Source organism: Phoenix dactylifera, chromosome 7 (assembly GCF_009389715.1).
Source record: "Phoenix dactylifera cultivar Barhee BC4 chromosome 7, palm_55x_up_171113_PBpolish2nd_filt_p, whole genome shotgun sequence".
NCBI classification, from domain to species: domain Eukaryota; kingdom Viridiplantae; phylum Streptophyta; class Magnoliopsida; order Arecales; family Arecaceae; genus Phoenix; species Phoenix dactylifera.
This window is the reverse complement of record NC_052398.1, coordinates 11,159,892-11,179,255: the sequence shown is the minus strand read 5'-3', so window position 1 is coordinate 11,179,255 and position 19,364 is coordinate 11,159,892. Positions and strand designations below refer to the sequence as shown.

The window sequence follows — 19,364 nt, the reverse complement described above, 5'->3', positions numbered from 1 at the left end:
GAATATTATAAACAGCAGCAAGCAGACTGGAAAAACCTCCACAAAAAGACATCCAAATTGACTTCTTGTTTAGGAGAAACACCACATAATAATTCATCCATGAAGAAACTGCCAGGAAACAAGGACAACCAAGCCAGCCATCCCTAGAAACAAGGCAGCTGCCAAGCCAAGAAATATTGAAAAACACAAAACATTCTGAACCGCATCATGATACCTTGAAGGATTAGCATCATTTCATGAACACATACTAACCCATCCATAATGCTCAAAAGCAGATGTACATAACTTTTTCTAATTGTTTATTTTTAATAACCACTTCTAATAAGACATAACTGATAGTGAACCAAGACAAGAAAGATATATACAAAAGCACGGCCACCTCCACCTCGTTCCTCGCCCACAAATCACCCCCTTGCCAGCCCCTAACCATGATGGTCTTATTCTCAAAACCCCCTTCTCCATTCTTTACACCTAGAAAGGGCACAACAAACAACTGCAACCCACAGACAACTATCCTCTCTATTCTCTAAATCTAATCTCCTACTCAAAACTGGCAAGAAGCACCCAGCCTCTGCCACTGCCTCTGGCCAGCAGCTCCACACTTCCGGCCGCGAAATGCTCTATGCAGCAGCTCCTTGAACTTCTCAAGGAACAACCCCCATTCTTCCTCTCCCATGTCTGCCAGTTTCACAAAGCTCGCGGTTGCAGGCAGCTCCTTTGCACTCCTGCTCCCACTCTGAAGTCCACTGCCACTATTGTTAGTTCTAACTGTAGTATCATTCCCTTTTGGAACACCACCTAGATACTGCAGAGTTTTTTCAGCAAGGCTCACACCCTTCAATGATGTAGACAGCTTTGAAACATTTGGAAACTGATTGCAAGCAGGCGGGAAGCAAGGAACTTCTTCCACATTGCTCTTTTCATTGCTATAATTGTTTCCCTCCTCTTCCAATCTCTCCTCTAATTTTGAAAGCGGGTTTCGGGAACTCCCTCCCTTGAAACCAAAATTGTAGGATGGTGGTGTTCTAGGCATCACTGGTTCATCTTCACAATCAATGTCAAACTGGATTAGATCGTCACCAACCGGTTCAGCTTCTGGAGAAAATGCCTCTCTTTCAGCTACTAGCCTCCTTGCCTCAATGCATACAACCTCCAACTCGCTAGGCTCTTCTTCCATACCCCTGAACTCCCTGCTCATCATCTCACCAATCTCTGCCAGGCAAAGCCCAAATGCCGCTGCTTCCTTGAGAAAAATTGTGGAAAGGACCAAAACCCTTAGACATGCTTCACGGATCATAGGCAGCTCCATTCGAAGCATGTCAGAATCTCTAACTGGATCAAGATTTGCAATGTAGTCAAGCTCGTCCTCAGAGAAAGGTATTGATGCCTGTGGCCAGTGGATCCATTCAAAATAAGGATCCTCCAAGCTCTCTGGCAGGCAGAGACCATGATCTATTGGAATGAGTTCTGTCTGAGCCCCAAATCTGCCAGTTCCACCAACAAGCTTCCTCACCAGAAGGTTCCCAGCATGTCTATCTGTGTTGAAGATTCTAATATCAAGTATACCAATCCTGTGCACAGCTGCAACAGGAAAGCTAGAGGTCCCGTGATCACTAGCATCGAAGTCATGAGGGATAAACTGCTGAAATGACGCAATCTTGCTGACAGCTTGAGACCTGTCATGAGCCTTACCATTTGCATAGTTGACCCCATCATTCACATGGAAGACTGAGTGGGTTATCTTTACAAGGATTGTTGGGGGAACATTGGCAAAATGATCATAGTCCAGGAGGTATGCAGCAACCTCCCTAAACCCTGTCTCACCAACCCGCACGGACCTTTTCAGGCCTGGTTGGCCAAGGGCTTTCCCGATGAAACCTTTTGGATTATTCGGTGCAAATGGCTCCTCATCTGTAGGCTTCACAATAGCAATGCTCTCACCTCTGCTGTTCCTGAAGTAGTAGGCACCCCCAAGCCCACTGTGAACAGGGATGGGTTCAACACCACTTTTAATAGCTTTCACTACATCCTTGACAAGCTGTTTTGTTTGCGAGCAGTAGCTTGAGCACCCTAAGATTTCAATTGGCCCACTCCGATCTCTCTGCTGGAGTTCCTTTCCAGTTGGGGAGAGACATGGGGTGGAAGAACTCCTGTGAAGGAAATTCCTAGTGAGAAGTAATGGGGAATCATTCCGAACACCAATAAGATCATTTTTCAACACTCGATCACCAAATGTAAGTGAGCTCTCCTCAATGGGCACATTAAGGGCCACTTGCAACCTCTTCTTTACAGTGTGGGCGTTGTCTCCGCGGTCCAATTCAATACCCACGACACAGCCAGTGTCAGTTTGGACAAACACACGTCTCCTCCCTGCAGGCCTTCCCTCACTTGTTTTGTTCCCATGGTATTCACTGCTGAGAGTGCGGTTGAAAACTGCAACTGCCATCTGGGTCTGGACAGGGCTGTCCAAGTTAGGAGACATAAAATAGGGAAGAGGGTGTTGAGAGGTTATCACCGTCGGGGTAGCAGAGGCTCTTCTTCTTCCTTCTCTTCTCTCTTGAGCACACGCCAAACACCAAGGCCGACGTCGTTACGAAGAGAGGAAGATGTGGATCACGATCGATCATGTATCAACTATATTGCTATCAGATGGTGACCATTGGCCTCACAAAAGAAGAAGCTGAAAGCAACTAGTGATGGAATTGTAGGTGGAGATGGCGTGCCTCTCCTACAATGGAGAAGCCATCTTTTCAGATGATGGATGAATCAAATGAACCGAACCTTGGAACACAAAATGTTTAAGAATTATAATTATTAGCACTACAAAATTTATATCTCATGATATATTAAATTCCGGACATTGACAATCATATAATTTCAATAAATAATATAAACATTTTTTAAAAAAAAAAGTTTTGTTTTTTCATGAAATGAAAATTGGTTGGTTGAAAAAGGAAGAATAAGGGGTAAAATGGAAATAAAAGAATTAAAAAAACATCTTTTTACGTTATTTTATGGTATAAATAAAAGGAAGCCAGTGAAGAATAAGATAGATCATAGAGTGACTGGTGTAGTAGTGTCACCACAGACAGCCAAAAAAGGGAGAGGTTGAATATTAATTACACAGCATGAATCACTTGTGGATCTGCGAACAAAATTTAAATGGGTAAAAAAAAACTCAATACATTAAAGATCCTTCTTTTTTGGTTAATAATCCATCAATGATCTAAAACAGAAAAAGGCCCCGAAAATGCAAAGAAACCCCCCTTTTGTTCAAGCCTCTGTTCGTAGCGGAAGGCAACACTCCAAAAGAAAAAGAAAAAGACGCAAAAGATGACAAACAGCCATACCACAAAGAGATTAACGACGCAAATGTATGTTGCATATTCCACCCATAATCCAGAATAATGACAACATGGGAGGAATGAGGAAGAGAGGGAGGCGGTGGGGGGGGGGAGAGAGAGAGAGCGAGAGAGAGAGAGAGAGAGACCTCTATTGATATCGTTGTTGAAGACATTATAAATTTTTAATAAATAAAATTATAAATAGTCACCGAAGAACTACGAATTTCACAAAAGAAAAAAACACCCGGAGATATTCCGCGGAATCATACAAAAGGATGGCAAACATAAATATTTAGTGATTACATTACAATAACGGATGCAAGAATCACAGTTACTTCACCGAAAAAAAAGAAGAACACCCGAAGATATTCCGAGAAATCAAACAAAAAGGATGAAAAACATAAACACTTGGTGATTACATTAAACTAGAAAACTCTTTTTTTTTTTGGTACCCAAGAAAAAGGAATTTTGTGCACAAAAATAAAGAGGAACTCGTGCACATTTTCTCAATCATTTCCCAAATTTCCGGGATCGATACCTTTGCTTCTCTTGCGACCAACATACTAAAATTATTTTTCAAAAAATGAAAAATTTAGGGAAAAAACGAACGTGTTCATTATCAGATTAACAAGTCACCGGAGTAATCGTTCAAACTAATTATAGTTTCCAAACTCAACGAATCAAATCAAACTCTACCATCTGCAACCGTTAATCAAAATTAACCCCGCCAGAGTCCAGAATAATCCTCAAAAATCACCAAAAAAATCCACAACACCAACATTGTAGCAGTCCGTGCACTTCGAGAACGATCGAAAGGGGGAAATGCGAAAATATTTCAGAAAGAAATCGTTCTTAGACCGATTCCCCTTCACTAGAACTAAACACGAGAACGATTCCCAATCCAACTCACCAAAGTCGCAGATCTGGTCAGGAAGCAGACCAAGCGCGACCGGATAACGCTGACCGCCTCCCCGCCAGCGACGCGACGACGACCGCGATCCACGGCGCAGATCAGATCATACGGTCGAGCCAACGGCTCAGATTACCACAACACCCCAGATCTCTCACTCTCCCTTGCTCGCTCGCTCCCCCCGAATCTTCTCTCCTTGTAGCACCCCAAGCGACCGTCCGGGTTAAAAAAAAAACAGCCGTGGTTAAACGACCCATCGATCCGTCCGTTTTTCTTGGGTCTCCTTCTCGCGCTTCGATCATTCGAAGTCTCTGGAAGAGGGCATGGATACCGTCCGATGCGCGAGAGGGGCAATCTCGCCGTCCGATCTTCGCCACGACTCACGTACGGCGAGCGTGAGGGACGGTGCCGTGGAAGCAAGTCATTGGCTCGTTTGCGGTGACGTTATGCTTTTCTGACGCCTGCTCGCCGGTGCTGCTGTGCGAGAGGGGGGCAGCGTCTGGCGTTCGGGATTTCCGTGCGATCCCAGATCTGCGCTTCCGGACGAAGTTGCCCATCATCATTGTTCAAATAACAGAAATAACCAACCACGCGAGGCTGTCCATCCTCACCGTCCAATCTGCACATCGTCGACCGGATGGACAATGAGATCAGCACTCTCGATGGACTGATCCATAGTGGTGATGGCGTAATTATGCGAAATTACGAGGTCAATTCCGGCGTAGTTGTACGTTTTCCTTTCTCGTTGTAGGGATAAGAATAAGAATAACACTACTCCGGTCAGCCAGAAGCAAGACTGGTAAGGTCATTTTGGGAATAAAAGTTCATCATCCTGGCGATGGGTTGATTCTGACCGTCTGATGAATGGACTCTCTCATTGTCACCAATTAAAAAAAACGGACTCTCTCATCGTCATTAATGCGTTGGACCTATCCTAGTGCCTCTTGGAACCGCAACTCAGGGATTATATCGTAACGTAACAATGAGTCAATTCCTCCTAACGTAAAGCGCAAGTCAGTGTCTATCTTTGCAGGGAAAAGGAAGAGCATGTGGGGACTGGTACGGTTATAAATGGACACTTGTTACCGTTGAGCGATAACATTAGCGAGGCATGAGGTGGTTTATCCGCTTTATTCTAAGGAATAAGAGAGCGTAGTTATCCGCTATCCTCGGGATTTGGAGGGCGCTGATCTGCCGGGACGGATCCTTGTCATGTCGCCCACTTACGCACCGATCCCGAGCCACCGTTTCCCGCGGGCGCGCGCCGACCTGCGAATTCGCACCATTCCCTTCCAGGAGAAAAAGAAACATACTTCGCACCTACAAGTGGTCTTTTAGGTTCGTGCTGTGACGATCGGCAGCAACGGGTCGTTAACTTGCACGTGGAGATTTGTGCTCGATTTGGCTTGTTCATCGTGATAAGTTTCGTGCAAATATATCTCTGTGCGTTGGTTATTGGCTTGCTTACTGCCAATGGGATTTTGCAAGATGCATCAATGGCCTTTGAGGTGCTTGTGCTATGGGATGATAGAGTTCATTCATTTTATCTGTGCAGTAGGACACAAATCATGCTCCACCTAACAATTGCATTAGATCCAATGCTAGTGTCTATAAGTTTTGGTTTCTTGTTCATTTTGCCATCTTTGCCAGGCCAATGTTGTGGAACAGGAATGATGTTGGGATGAAAGTAACCAATTATCAAACATGGTTGATGGATGCTTTTGCTTGCATTGGAAAACTGCTTGCTTATGCAATGTTAGGTGATAACTGGGGTACTCGAAAGGGACGAGATATTTCTTTTTCCACATAATATGGCGTGCACTGTTGTTAACGATGAGGATGCTAGGCTAATTTGTTAGTTGTTGAATATATCTTGTTCTTCTTACATGACATATATATTTTATTTTAGTTTCTTAGAGGTTCTTATAGTGAGATCAAGTCCTAAGCAACTAATAAGTTACTCAGAGGGCATGCATGATGGAAATCAAGTCCTACGCATTGCATACATCTATCAAATGAGAGCACACAATAGCATGGCAACAATCCGTCTTGCTAATCAAAACTAGATTAGGATGCATAGTCCAAATAATGCAAATTGAACATTCAAGACTTATGATATTTGTTACATCTATGACTAGAGACAAATAATTAAAACAAATTAACGCACAAATTTAGTATTAAATATATATTATCTAAAATTATCAAAAAAATATATTATCTAAAGTGGAGCAAGAAGAGAGCATGTGCTTTGTAAGTGATTTTAAAAAAATGAGGCTCTAGATCAAAGAATGATCTACACTAATTATCAAAAGGCGTAATTTAGTCGGCTATTAGAATAGAAAATAAATATGGGCACTTTTGGCTACTCTGTTATTAAACTAGAAAAGCATATCAAGTGATTAACAAAGATACACATAAAAAGTTGCAACCAAATGTTTCAATTTTTGTTTATAATTGATGAGGCCGAGGGTATCCTCCAAACCCCAGAGCTCAGTCCCCATCGGGCTCGGACAGTGAAAGCGACTGTTTCTCCTCAGAGGTATTTTCCGCTTTGAAGGGGGTTTCATAGTCTCTTCCTAACGCACAATTTTGCCCTGCAAAAGGCGCCTCTGAAGAAAAAGAGGTAGCCCCCCTCCATTTAAGGAGCAGACCTTTCCATTATCTAGTCGATGTAGGACTAAGTTCGGACCTTTATTTCCACAACATAGCTTCCCCAGCATAGGGGTCTATGCCGGAGTCAAGAGCTCTCAATGAAAGCACCATTGATGAGGCCGAGGGTATCTTCCGAACCCCAGAGCTCAGTCCCTACCGGGCTCAGACAGCGGAAACGACTGAGTCTCCTTAGAGGTATTGTTCGCTTTGAAGGGGATTTCATAGTTTCTTCCCAACGCACGGTTTTGTCCCGTAAAAAGCGCCTCTGAAGAGAAAGGGGTAGCCCCCCTCAATTTAAGGATAGACCTCTCCGCTATCTAGTCGATGTGGGACTAAATTCGGACTCTTTATTCCCACAACAATAGTAATCTCTATAATAATATTTTGATAATATGTTTAGATTGTATTTTATTTTTGGTATCTACTATATATAACTTGGTCATTTTTATTTGAATGCAACAGGCCCACCACTAAAGCTTATTGTATAATAATATCAAGATTATTTTAGGTTATGGTTCCGTAAAGAGAATATATTATTGATCAAGCGATATTTCAAAGCAACATCCTATTTGGAGTATATTGCTCTCTCGCATTATTCAATAAATAACACTAAGTGGGAACAGTTCGTAGTTGTAGGAGAATAATAATACAAAACAAGATATATCAAGGTAAGCTACTATTTACCGAAAAAATTTATGCCCAAGTCGTATACTAAATCAAAATGGAAATTCCATCTACTAATTGAGATATGCAATATCTAATTCGAAGAATGCGGAACAACTGGTTTATTTTAATTTGTTGTTTAAATATACGAAAGTTCTCTCTTCTTAATTTATAAAACCATTATATTTTTATCAGTGCAACGCTATAGTTGCCATCCATAATATGTACATTTTATGGGGATAGAAAAAAGACAAATTATGTTGTTTTTATATAGAACATTATGAAATATTTTCAAACACCCCCACATACAACATAATTAATCTTTGATATAAATAGTTAATTAGGAAAAAAAATATCTCAAATGCCTAGGGGTGTCATAAAAAAGAACACTTGCGATCACATTAATTATGGCTCTAGACATGCTCAAGTCCATTCCGCATCCCTTATGATGCTGGTGCAAGAAAGAAACATATTCCCGTGGCATAAGGCTCAAAATGACCACATGAGCACACCTGAGCACACCACAAAGGTTTAATTAATCAAAGGACAGGTTGGTCGACACGGAGAAAGGGAATACGAGTTATTTTATATTTTTATAACACTTGTGAGGTCTCATGTCATGTCATCAAAGATATTTATCTCGGGTATATACTGCCATCCCCCGACAATAGTTTCAGTTTTTTGTACATTGCACTGTATCTTCAAACAATCACAACCGTTGGATGACCACCTCGCGTCAGTCGGATGCCACGTTTCGGGTAAGGTATGGTCCGACGGTAGCCACTATGCCGTTGCGGCGTTTGCTCATGCGATCACGTGCGGGCGGCAAAAGTCCAAAGCCGACCCAGGGACCGGTCACGTGTGACCTTACTCTCTCTGCGTGTCTTCTTTTTTCTTTTTTTTTTTTTTTTTTTGTTGCTAATGAAAAGGGGTAGGGGGGAGGAAGGGACAAGCCCAACCCCGCGTAGCAGCCTCCACTGGGCCCCCGCCCCGCCAGGAGAATGTTCGATGCGGGCAGAAATGGCCGTGTGTTGGGCACCCCGACCGGTTTTACTCATACCCTCCCCACCTATGGGCCCGGCTCAGCTACCCCTCTGGGCTCTGGCTCGAGTCCCAAGTGTGAGTACGTCACACCCGGCACCACCCCGGCTATTAGCGGTTCAAGAGCGGTCCTATACCTCAAGTCCAAGCAGTGGCCAAAGTAGTGAGCTCCGGTCCATAATTTAATCGTCGCCGCAGCGATTCGAACTCGGGACCTTAAGGTTAGAATTTCTGCCCAGTACCACAAGGCTACCACCTTGGTGGCTCTGCGTGTCTTTTTTTTGGGTGTCAGTCCTACATCAAATTGTTGGATGAACCGGGTCCAGTGGACCAGTCCAATAGTCACTCGCCGCTTGTATTTAAACGATTCAAGATCAAAAGAGAAGCAGGTTTGGATTGGTCCACTGGACCTGGTCCATGTAATAATATTTCCATCGTCCCATTTATCTCCGTTACGCCACGTAAATATTCTTTGATGCATTGAACCTGGGTTCGTGTTGGATGTATTGCCCCTGTTGAAACTACAATGGACCACCCATCCCACAGCCTTGTAAGCCATGCCATATTTCAGATAAATTGGGTAGTGAAGTAATTGGATTGGGCTACGACCTAATTGACATTGTTGACTCATTCACAACTTAAATTTTTGAGATCTAGTGATTAGTTTACATGAGATCAGAATTGAAGAACATGAATTCAAATCCCATTTAGTGGTTAGTTGACACTGAGTCTAAGATTTGTGACATGGTAATTGCGCGCGAAGGGCAATGGATCTTACTCACTTTATATTTAATGATACTTGAAATTTAGCAGGTAAAGATAGAAGAATTAGAAGATCTAAGTGGTTGGATATCATGATTTGTGGTAATATCCAGGAATTTTATGTATGCCAATTTTGTCGAAGCAATATCACTACTTGTGGCCTGTACTTTGTGTAGGAAGGAAACTTAATCTTACATGGGATTTCAATTTTGCTTCAACTAGTTTGCATGTTCTAAAGGAGTATGTTCTAATTGCAATCGTTGGAAGCAAGCAACTTTAGGTCGGACAAAGGCCATAATCTAAGCTAAAGCTGTCTCAAAGCCATCCAATCTCTCTCTTTCAATTGGGTGAGCTTTAGGTAGGTATGACCAGGACAGCAACATTATGTTATTAATGCCTATGAATATCGCTTAACTGTCCTTGTGATAGTTCTAATTATAAAGGTGTCAACTAAAGCTTAGGATGCCAAATGCTAATCTCTCCCTTGATGATAAGGGGTATGTGTTGATGCCCGAAGCATCTAAGCTGATAGTAGTGAAAGATTAGATAATAGCCCAAGGCAAAGGTTACAAAAAGAGAAAAAGAATAAAGAACTAAAGAAGGTTCCTTCTGTTGACATCATCAATATAAATAAAAGTATTGGGAAACTCGGATAGCTGCAGCTTCCTCCTTACAATCCTAGCTCCCGAATTAATCACCTGACAAACAGCTTCCTCATTCCCTTCCTAGGAGAGTGGGAGACCAAAAAATTTGGAATATTAGAAACCAAATGTCAAAATATCTCGAACATGTTATACACGTCGAGTATGACTACATTCAATAAGGTCAGAAAATAAAATATTATGGAGATTGATCGAAGACAAATCGTTCCAAAAGAACCCTTCCAGAATGCTCCGCCATATAAGAGACAACCCAGTCCGTAGCACTATTTGCCTCTCTACAGACAAACCCGGCCACCATAAACATACACTCTCTCAAGCTCCTCCAGATGTCATGCAGGAGTGGGTGAGCGCCTGTCATCCCTGCCTGAGCCTTAATCCACCCGACCACTATAGCTAAATCATCCTCGATGGCAATGAGGTCAGCCCTCGGAATCCATCTCGCATAGGTAATATCTGCCTACACTACCCTTAGTTCTGCTCCTAGAACTGAGACATTAAAGATCGGAGTCTCACTAGCTGCAACTAATCTAGAGTTCGGATCTTGGATCACGAACCTCGCTCCATCTTTGTTACTGCCACCAGTTGTACTATCGTTGAAGTTGACCTTAAAGAAACTTAAGAAGGGAAGCTCCCGGGTGATGAAAACCAACCGCATAGCTATAGAAGTAGAAGAGGAGTCCCTCTGTTTCTCTTCAAAAGCAAGATGTTTGTAGTAGTTCAGTAATTACATAAACGCCAAGGGCTTCTTAGGAGTTTTGACGGCTACTGGTTATTGGCAGAGTTGTCATTTTGGTTAGAAATCATAACAACCGCATAATTTAGTGCAAATAAACTCCTAGGGCTGTCTCCATGCCATGGCCATGTGAGGGCTTCTGCTTCTTTTTCCCAACAAAATAAAACTCGCGCGCGCGCGCAGAGAACAGCTGCATAGCCCAATATTCTAATACGGAAAAGTTACGATTGGCGCATGCTCTCATTGCTTATACTTGTAGGCAGCCTGTAACCCTATAAGAGTAACATCGGGAGGTTACCCATCAAATGTGAAGTTCTTTGGTCTGAGATTTTCGCATTACAGCTGCACTTTCATCAATTTATCGATCAAACAAAGTGTTACGGAGAATGACTGCCAATGGAACCTCAGTAAATATATTTGATTTTAACAACCGTTGCAACTCTTTGTGACTGCTTGAAACATGCATACATGATAAACCACATGCCTCCATGACCCAGGTAGCAGCATGATTTTTCTTTTTCTTTTTTTCTTTTTGGCAAGAAAGTAACCTTATGATGTTGATACCTATTGCTAAGGAAAGCCACCAGGAGCCAGCCAGAGGCTGTGAGATCTAGCCTAGAATGAGCCGTTTTGGGCTGAAGTTTGCAGGCCCAACCGACTTCAGCGAGAAGAAGAGACTGGAATAGAGGATTGCGATCCTCTGCTTCCTCTTCGGTTGAGCGAATAAGCCACAACAACCGTGGCTGTTGTGGACTCCGCAAAGCCGTTCGAACGGTCACCGATCGTTGGGTCGCATTCAATCGCCGTCGAGATCGTGAATGGGTGCAACGACCAAGCTTATCATGTCTCCCCAAGCTTTATAAATTTCCTCTTTCCCCTCCCCCCATCCATCACCGAACATCTCTTCCTTCTTCCTTACCTCCGGTGACTATCGTGTCGCCAAATCCGAGCTCTGCCACTTCAAAATTCTCTCTATTTCTCTCTAGATTCCCTACGGCTCTATTTTTCTTCTCTTTGTTTCGAGCACCTCTGCCACAAGACCGCCAAACCGAGCTATCCTCAGTCGAGATCTTCCATCTCCGCCACTCGCCGGTAAGCTTTCCTTCCCTCTTTCTTCTCTATTCCTCTTTTGTTGAGATATCTCCCCTATTTCTGGGAACCGAGAACGTCCACAAGTTCTTCCTCCTCACCAGCCACCGTAACGCCATCGGCCACCCTACTATCGTTGGCTGGCCATCAGCCCCTACCATTAAGGCCCAGCCGCCGCCAAACCTCCTTTCCTCTCCTCTCCTCTCTTCTTTCTTTCCCTCTCTTCATTCATGTTTTCTTCTTCTTCTTCTCATTTCTTATTTCCTTCCCATTTTATTCTTATTTATTAATTCAAAAAAAAATTACTTCTCTAGCTGCTATTTTCTTCTTGGGCTGTAAATTAAATGCTGTAATGGCCCGTGCCATCAACAGACCAAACCCAAACCCTTGATTGAACTCGGTTGAGACTCTTTCTCTCTCTAAGCCAGATCCAGAAATCTTAGTTTAAAGCCCTAACTTTTTTTTGCTCAGATCCAAGTTGACCTTAGGTGGAGGTCGTGCACTGCCTCGATACTTGAGTAGCATACTGGACCGTACGCCCACCCTTGTCAGGTATCTCCTAGAATTTGGTTATCCTTGACTTTTTGAGCCACTTAAATTATACCTCATCTTGACTATTTTAGACCAACCTAAGCAATTGGGCACTACCATCTCACCAATCTGATTTGGGCATAAGGCCGTATTTCCTATAGTATTTTAATTTTTGACTTTGCTTCGCTTTCAAAATAATGATAAAATTAATAATATTTTAATAATATTAAAACAGGTGAACCTGACCCGTCTATCTAAAGTCGGATTTTGAAGTAATAAGAGATAAGTAACCTAATACTTCAAAGTGTATTTTCTGAATTTTTGGTAAAATGACAATTAGTTTATTAAATTTGATTATAATATCTTTTTTGACTTGATTAAATGGGTCAAGCATGTTATTATTATGATAATAATTATTTTAAAATATGTTATGCATTATGTTATAAAATTTGAAAAATATGACTGGATAAATTATGAAATTTATTATATATATATGTGTGTGTGTGTGTATTCTCAGCCTAGCTATGATCTAGCCCTACCAATGGAGATTATTCATTAGCCCTGTCGACTTGTAATTTGAAAAACTAATTTCGACACTGAACCACCGGTGATTAGAATAGTGATATTTAAACACTGAACTACTGATGGTTAAGAATAGTGATATTTGGCATTTTGTACATTCTGTCCCATGCCACTGAGTTACGTGGCCATAGCCTAATATTGGATTTCCATTATCAAGTTATAAAATATTAGTAAACTTCAAAAGAGATATATATATTATTCAAAAATTAATTTTTTTTTTAGACAATATCTTGCTTTTGTCATGCTTAGATCCCACTTTGGGGTGTTATGTTGCTTACTGAGCTAGTGTAGCTTATTATTTATTTTTTTTTCTATTTTCAGATCCAGATTCATGATTGCTCGGAACTTGGAAGAATGCGCTAGATCTTTTAAAGATATTCTTAGTTATTGGAGTTCTAGTTAGAATATATTATTTGATTTGAATAAATGGTTAGCATATGTTGACTTATGTCATTTTAGAACAATTGATTGTAGGAATTATTTGTATAAGATCTTGATTAAATTAATTTCTAATAATCATTATTGCTTTGATATTATCTATAGCCTTTGATACTTGTATAGTGTACCATATATGTATGAAGCGTTTCTTACGTATTAGGTTCAGGGCATGACAGAGTTAGCCATGGTTTTCCTCCCTGGTTACCCTCTTATGATATTTAGTTTTATACACTGCCTTATGTAGCTGATCATAGTTTGTATATCATTCCTTATGCGTCCAGGTATTATTGTATATTGTACAGCTTTATATCATACCTATAAGCATTTGTACACCTTTATAAATAAAGATTTCCAATTTTCTATTGATATTTTGTCATGGTATCAGAGCCATCGCAGTTTCTGCGTTGGGTTCGTCTCTGTTTCCAAGTTTCTCTTGTTTGCTTTTTCTTTCTCCAACAACCATCAACCTTCAACCATCAACCCTGCCCTCGCTTATCCAACCGAAATCAAATCTGTCCTAATTCTGCAATCTTAAAATAAGCTTCATTATACTCCTTATATTTTTGAGAAATATTAGTGCTGCTATTCTTGCGCGCAGGGATTTTGATATGGTGTATGCACCAAGGTGGCAGCTAATGGCTGGCCATCAGGCTGTGTGCAAGACTTGTGTGAGCTATATATATTTACAGGGCACACGACCACTCATGCTGTGACTGAGAGCACGTAGGCCTCTGCACGCGCACACAGACGTAGGCTTTTCTATTTGGACTTACGCATGGTCTATAAACCTTCATCATTCTTTGCAGTAGTTTATGATTTTGAGACAACTTCCAGGAAAACAGTATTTGAGACAGCCTCCAGGAAAACAGTATTAGGTAGAGAGAGACTCGTGTTATGGTCAAGCAGAGCAGGTTAAAATAAATCACCAAAACCGCGTGGCAAAAGAGTGGTTGTCGAAAGCTACACTTCACTTTAGGCAAGAAGTGCTCTTTGAACTATCTTCTTGTTTGACTTGCTCCTCAGCAGACGTTTTCTAACACCTCAATTCTAAATGCCATACTTGATGGCCAAGAAAGCTCACCTGCATTTGCCTATATAAAAGCTTAAGTTGAACTCAGCGATCGATATAACTCCCACGAAGCATTCCACATTAAGAAGCCACCATTGAGTTGCAGACTTGAGAGAACGAGCTGAAGTCTTCATCCAAGCAGATCCCAATCTTCCCAAGCCAAAGGTCATTCCGAGTCCATAGGCAATAAAATCTAGTGCATAGGTTGGTGCTGACAAGAAGAGCAAGCAATGGGGAGCAAGGAAGATCGACGGACATTCTCATCGGTGTTGGTGTCATGGTTCTCCTGCGTTTGCTCGGTTGATCGAAACCGAACGGAGAGGAGGCGTTCTGCTGCATCGCCGACCGGTCCAGAGGCAGCCATGGTTGCTGCTGCTAAGCACTTCTCTAGTGCACATAAAGTTAATTTAGGCTAATCCATGCATGTATAACTAGTAAATCTCAGCAAGATGTGCATTAGAGCTTATGTAATTACCAATCTTTTCAATTGATTACATTATATAAATCTAGAAAAGATGATTTATGAGTTAAGATAAGTTGATTTTTCCAGCTTCCAAGCGAATCTGCTCTCCACTGAGCCATGAGACCAATAATTAAACTTCTTTTGCGGATGTAACATTGCCAATTTGTCATTAGGAAACATATATTGAGCTCGTGCCTGGAGTCCTGGGCAAGTTCAAACTTCGCATTAGAGGTTCCTGTTAGAATCTTTATCCAATAATCTACCGTGGTTATATGAACATTTGTTAAATTTTTCTGAGTATAACATATAGATGCCACCAATTATTTCATAGAAATGATGGAAGAAGTACTCAAATCAAACACTTGGAGAAACGCCTCCATGATTTGGAAGGAACAGAACCCCCTCTTATCAGAACATCCATCTCATTGAAACCATGGTTTCTCTGTAATGCTGATACTTTAACGGACACTTCATTCTGTCCGTTTTAATGGGAATAGTGGTTATTTATTTGCCGGGTCAATTTTTGGGGAAAAAATATTAGCTGCTATAACGGCACTTCTTAGTCATGTAACAGAGTAATAGACAAGCATGGTAAAATAACAGTGGTTATGCCTGTTCACGGAATAAAATATTGCATTTTGAAGAAGTACTGGTTTATTTCCTCAAAAAAGGGGAAAAGACATTGCCTTAATCTGTTTAAAAGGGAAAATGTCAGGTAACAGCAAAGCATAGCAATGGCGAAATAACAGCAGCTATTGCAAATCATGGCTGAAGCTCAAGCCTAAAGCAGTAGCAGCTGGTGGATATGCACTTTAAGCAAATCAGAAATATGCCCCCAACTTTGCTATGATTATAATTTATACACTCAAGTGAAGCATGAGTTTCTAGTCCAGACACTGGGATCAGTACAATTGGCATGAAAGTTGGCAAGCCAAATCAGCACCACTAGCCAACAGGTGACAAATCTCACTGTGTTTTATTCTAAGAATATCCTTTTTAATTTTTTCTTTGAGAAAAACAATAAAATTATCTCATGGTAGGGACTTAGAAACCCTTCCAGTTTGATATATTTTTCATTAGTTTCTCAGTTCTTGCAGTAGTTTGTGAATTTCAGACAATTGTCAAGAAAACAGAATGCCGAAAAGTTGGATGTGTTGTGGTCAAATATATCATCCTTCAGGATCAAAGCTAGCTTGCTTAATGGAAGTCTCTGCCAAAAGATGAGAGAGACTCCAACTCGGGTGGCGGTTATAGCTTCGATGAAGGAAATATGTGAGGATCCATACAGACATATGTTTAGTCCCACATTGGCTATATACTGAGTAGATCTTGGGAACTTATATAGAGCCAAGAAACCTAAATAACACATTGGAGTGGGGATCATATGTGCCTACTTGGCATATCACATATGGTTAGACAGAAACGCCTGAGCCTTCGAAGACAACCGGGAGCGTTGTGGAGAGAGCTTTTTTTCAAGTTGCTGAGATTACTAAGGCCGCTACGATGACTTCATCTGAGATAACCAGGGATATCTGGAACCCCCACTCTACTGATACAACGCCCAGGCTCGTCCTTGTTTCTTTGGAGCCCCCACTCTCCGGCTATCTTAAGGTGAACTTCGATGATAGTGCTACCGGTGATGGAGACAGAGCAGGTGTGGGTTTTGTGATTAGGGATCATAACTCACATATAATTATTGTGGACGGGCAAAGTGTGAGGCCCAATAGTCCCACATCGGAAAGACTCGTTTTAGAGCCTGAGCATATGAAGCGGATGTCTCCTAATCTTGCAGACACGTTTTGGGTGGAAAACAAAATCGGAGAGGGATGAAGGACGCTTGCGTGAAGCCCCGGAACCAGACAATATCTGGCAGGGAAGCTCCATATTCCCTCCCTCATGTGGCCCCACGTGGGCACTGGGTGCCTCACGTGCCCCGTGCAGGCGGGGGCGTGACATTTGGTATCAGAGCCGAGGACGACTCTTATCCGATGGTGGAAAGGGTGTGAGGCCCAATAGTCCCACATCGGAAAGACTCGTTCCATAGCCTAGGCATATGAGGCGGGTGTCTCCTAATCCTGTAGACGCATTTTGGGTGGAAAACAAAACCGAGGAGGGGTGAAGGACGCTTGCGTGAAGCTCCGGAACCGGACAATATCTGGCAGGAAAGTTCCGTATTCCCCTCTCATGTGGCCCCCACGTGAGCATTGGGTGCCTCACGTGCCCCACGCAGGCAGGGGCATGACACGAAGCATGTACCGATGGGTTGACAGCTATAGGGGTGGAACTCAGGGCAGTATGGGAAAGCATCTTCTATGCAAGACATAGGCTGAAAGCGGAGCGCATCATCCTCGAGGGGGATTATGCTGCACAACACTCCGGATAGGTCCTCTGGACACACCAGAAGATCCCTCCTTCACTATTGTGTCAGATTGTTGCTCTTGATTCTGCTAGCTACACGTATACTAGAGTAGGGTGAACAACCTTTGTATCTAAAAAAAGAAAAAACAAAAAGGGTGTGATGAAGATATCACCGGCCAAGGGAAAGGTTGGCCAGGAGATTTGTCCTCTCTTCACCATTGCATATTAGTTATTTCTTGAGGTTCTATTAATCTGATTCAAACCTCGGAGCTTTCTTCCTTCATTTCTTGGTGGTTAAGGTTCTATTAATCTGATTCAAACTTTCAGAGCTTTCTTCCTACATTTCTTGGAGGTTACTCTGTTGTTTTCGGCTCTTTCTTTTTCCATTGTAAATACTTTCCGAGGAGTAAAATTCGGGTGGCGAAGGCCTCAATTTCCCTAATAAAAGAAGAGGCCTCAGTTTCCTTAAAAAAAAGAAGAAAAGAAAAACAGAAAAGTCGCACGTCCCTTCGCCTTTCGGTGAATAGCACGAGCATTGCCACCAAGATGGTAGCCTAGTTGGAACGGGGCGTTTGCTTCCAACCAAGTGGTTACAGGTTCGAAACGCGCGGGCGTCGATTAAATTCGGAGACCGGATGCTCTACGCCTGGACCCGGGATCTGGAAGCGCTACTGGTCGGCTGGTAGCCTGGGTGGTGCCAGGTGTGATGTACTCACATGGAAGGTCGGGTCGGGTCGGATAACCGAGCCGGCCCACGGGTGGGGAGGGTATGAGTAAAATAAGTCGGGGTGCCCAACACACGACTCGGTCTACTCGCATCGAACATTCTCCTGGCGGGGTGGGGGCCCAGTGGTCGGGGCTACTACGTAAGGGTTCCCCCCCCCCCCCCCCCCCCCCCCCCCCCCCCCAAAATCTTTTTCAGCAAAAAAAAAATAAAAATAGCACGAGCATTAACTGACAATTACACGCCTATTCAGGTGCTGGGCGGGTTCGAAACGAACGGTCAGGTGGTACCCGCAACTCAAGCGGATTTCTTGTGGTGCGCGCCACCTTTATCTCCCATCACCTCCCCTACGGCGAAACTGACTCCTTTCAACCATTCTCAGTCTCCATGCTTGACTAGCTTCTCATCCTAATTTTTTATTTTCTGAAATGTTAACTTGCTCACCAAGAATATTTCTGTATATAAACTACATCCTAGAAGCACCCATCAAAGCCTTCAACATTCAGGAGCCACTTTGTGTTCTTTGGTCTGAGCTACTGAAGTCTCAATCTTCTCGAGTTATTCTGAATTTGTTGGCAAAAAACTCTCAGACGTAGCTTGTGCTGACAAAATCAAGTGATGGGAAGCAAGAAGGAACGCAGGACATTGTTATCAGTGTTAGCATCATGGTTCTCATTCTTTTGCTCTGTTGATAGAAACCAAGCAGAGATAAGGCGATCCGGACCAGAGACTTCCATGGTTGCTGCTGCTAAGCATTTCTCTAGCGCACATAAGGTCAATTTAGGCTAGTTCTGTATCCCTTGTCTACGTTCGTGTTTTGCAACTAGATGCACATGTATCATGTATAATTGTCGAACTTTGCAGTTTCTTGCATATATAAAATATAAAAACTCTTTCTTTTTTTTTTTTCTGCCAACTCCTTTGGTAACCATGGTGCTGCCATAAATCATTTGCTTGGTGTAACAAAAAAGAAAAAAAAAAAAGCAAAAGAAAAACCCATTTCTTCATCTGTTCACAAACTGCATGCAGTTGCTCTAATGGCTGGAGGGAGAACACTGGTTTCTAACCCTCGGCATGGCCTTCACAAGCACATGCCATTAAGGTAGGTCAGAACCAATTGGTTGGTGTAAAGTTTTCAAGTACTACAAGATACTTTCAGAGCAGAACATCTATATGTTTACAGACTGATGATCTCTAATAAATATATCCATCATGTGATACCATGGAGGGCATCAGAAAGATCAGACAGAGAAAGGCTTCTCCCACCCATCAGTATTCAGTAGACCCACGAAAAGTTCAGAGACATACATAACAGAACACTGTCAAGCCATTAAATTAAAGTG

The 19,364-nt window shown here is 42.3% G+C and overlaps 1 protein-coding gene across 2 annotated transcripts; it reads right to left on the bottom strand.

Moving 5' to 3' along the window:
- Positions 1 to 210: 210 nt before the first annotated feature.
- On the bottom strand, positions 211 to 4,495 carry LOC120111352 (phosphatidylinositol 4-kinase gamma 7-like). 2 transcript variants are annotated; one of them, XM_039128284.1, is made up of 2 exons: positions 4,255 to 4,495; positions 211 to 2,781 (listed from the first exon to the last, which is right to left on the bottom strand). In XM_039128284.1, exon 2 carries the CDS (start codon positions 2,480 to 2,482, stop codon positions 545 to 547), a length of 1,938 nt encoding a protein of 645 aa, XP_038984212.1. In that variant the 5' UTR covers positions 2,483 to 2,781; positions 4,255 to 4,495; the 3' UTR covers positions 211 to 544. The 2 variants fall into 2 exon arrangements, with proteins under 2 accessions (XP_038984212.1, XP_038984211.1); XM_039128283.1 differs by having other exon boundaries at positions 211 to 2,728.
- Between the last annotated feature and the right edge of the window lie 14,869 nt (positions 4,496 to 19,364).

Bases quoted from the DNA above. Each gene is read 5' to 3' on its own strand.
- LOC120111352 (XM_039128284.1), bottom strand. From the start codon at position 2,482: ATGTCTCCTAACTTGGACAGCCCTGTCCAGACCCAGATGGCAGTTGCA.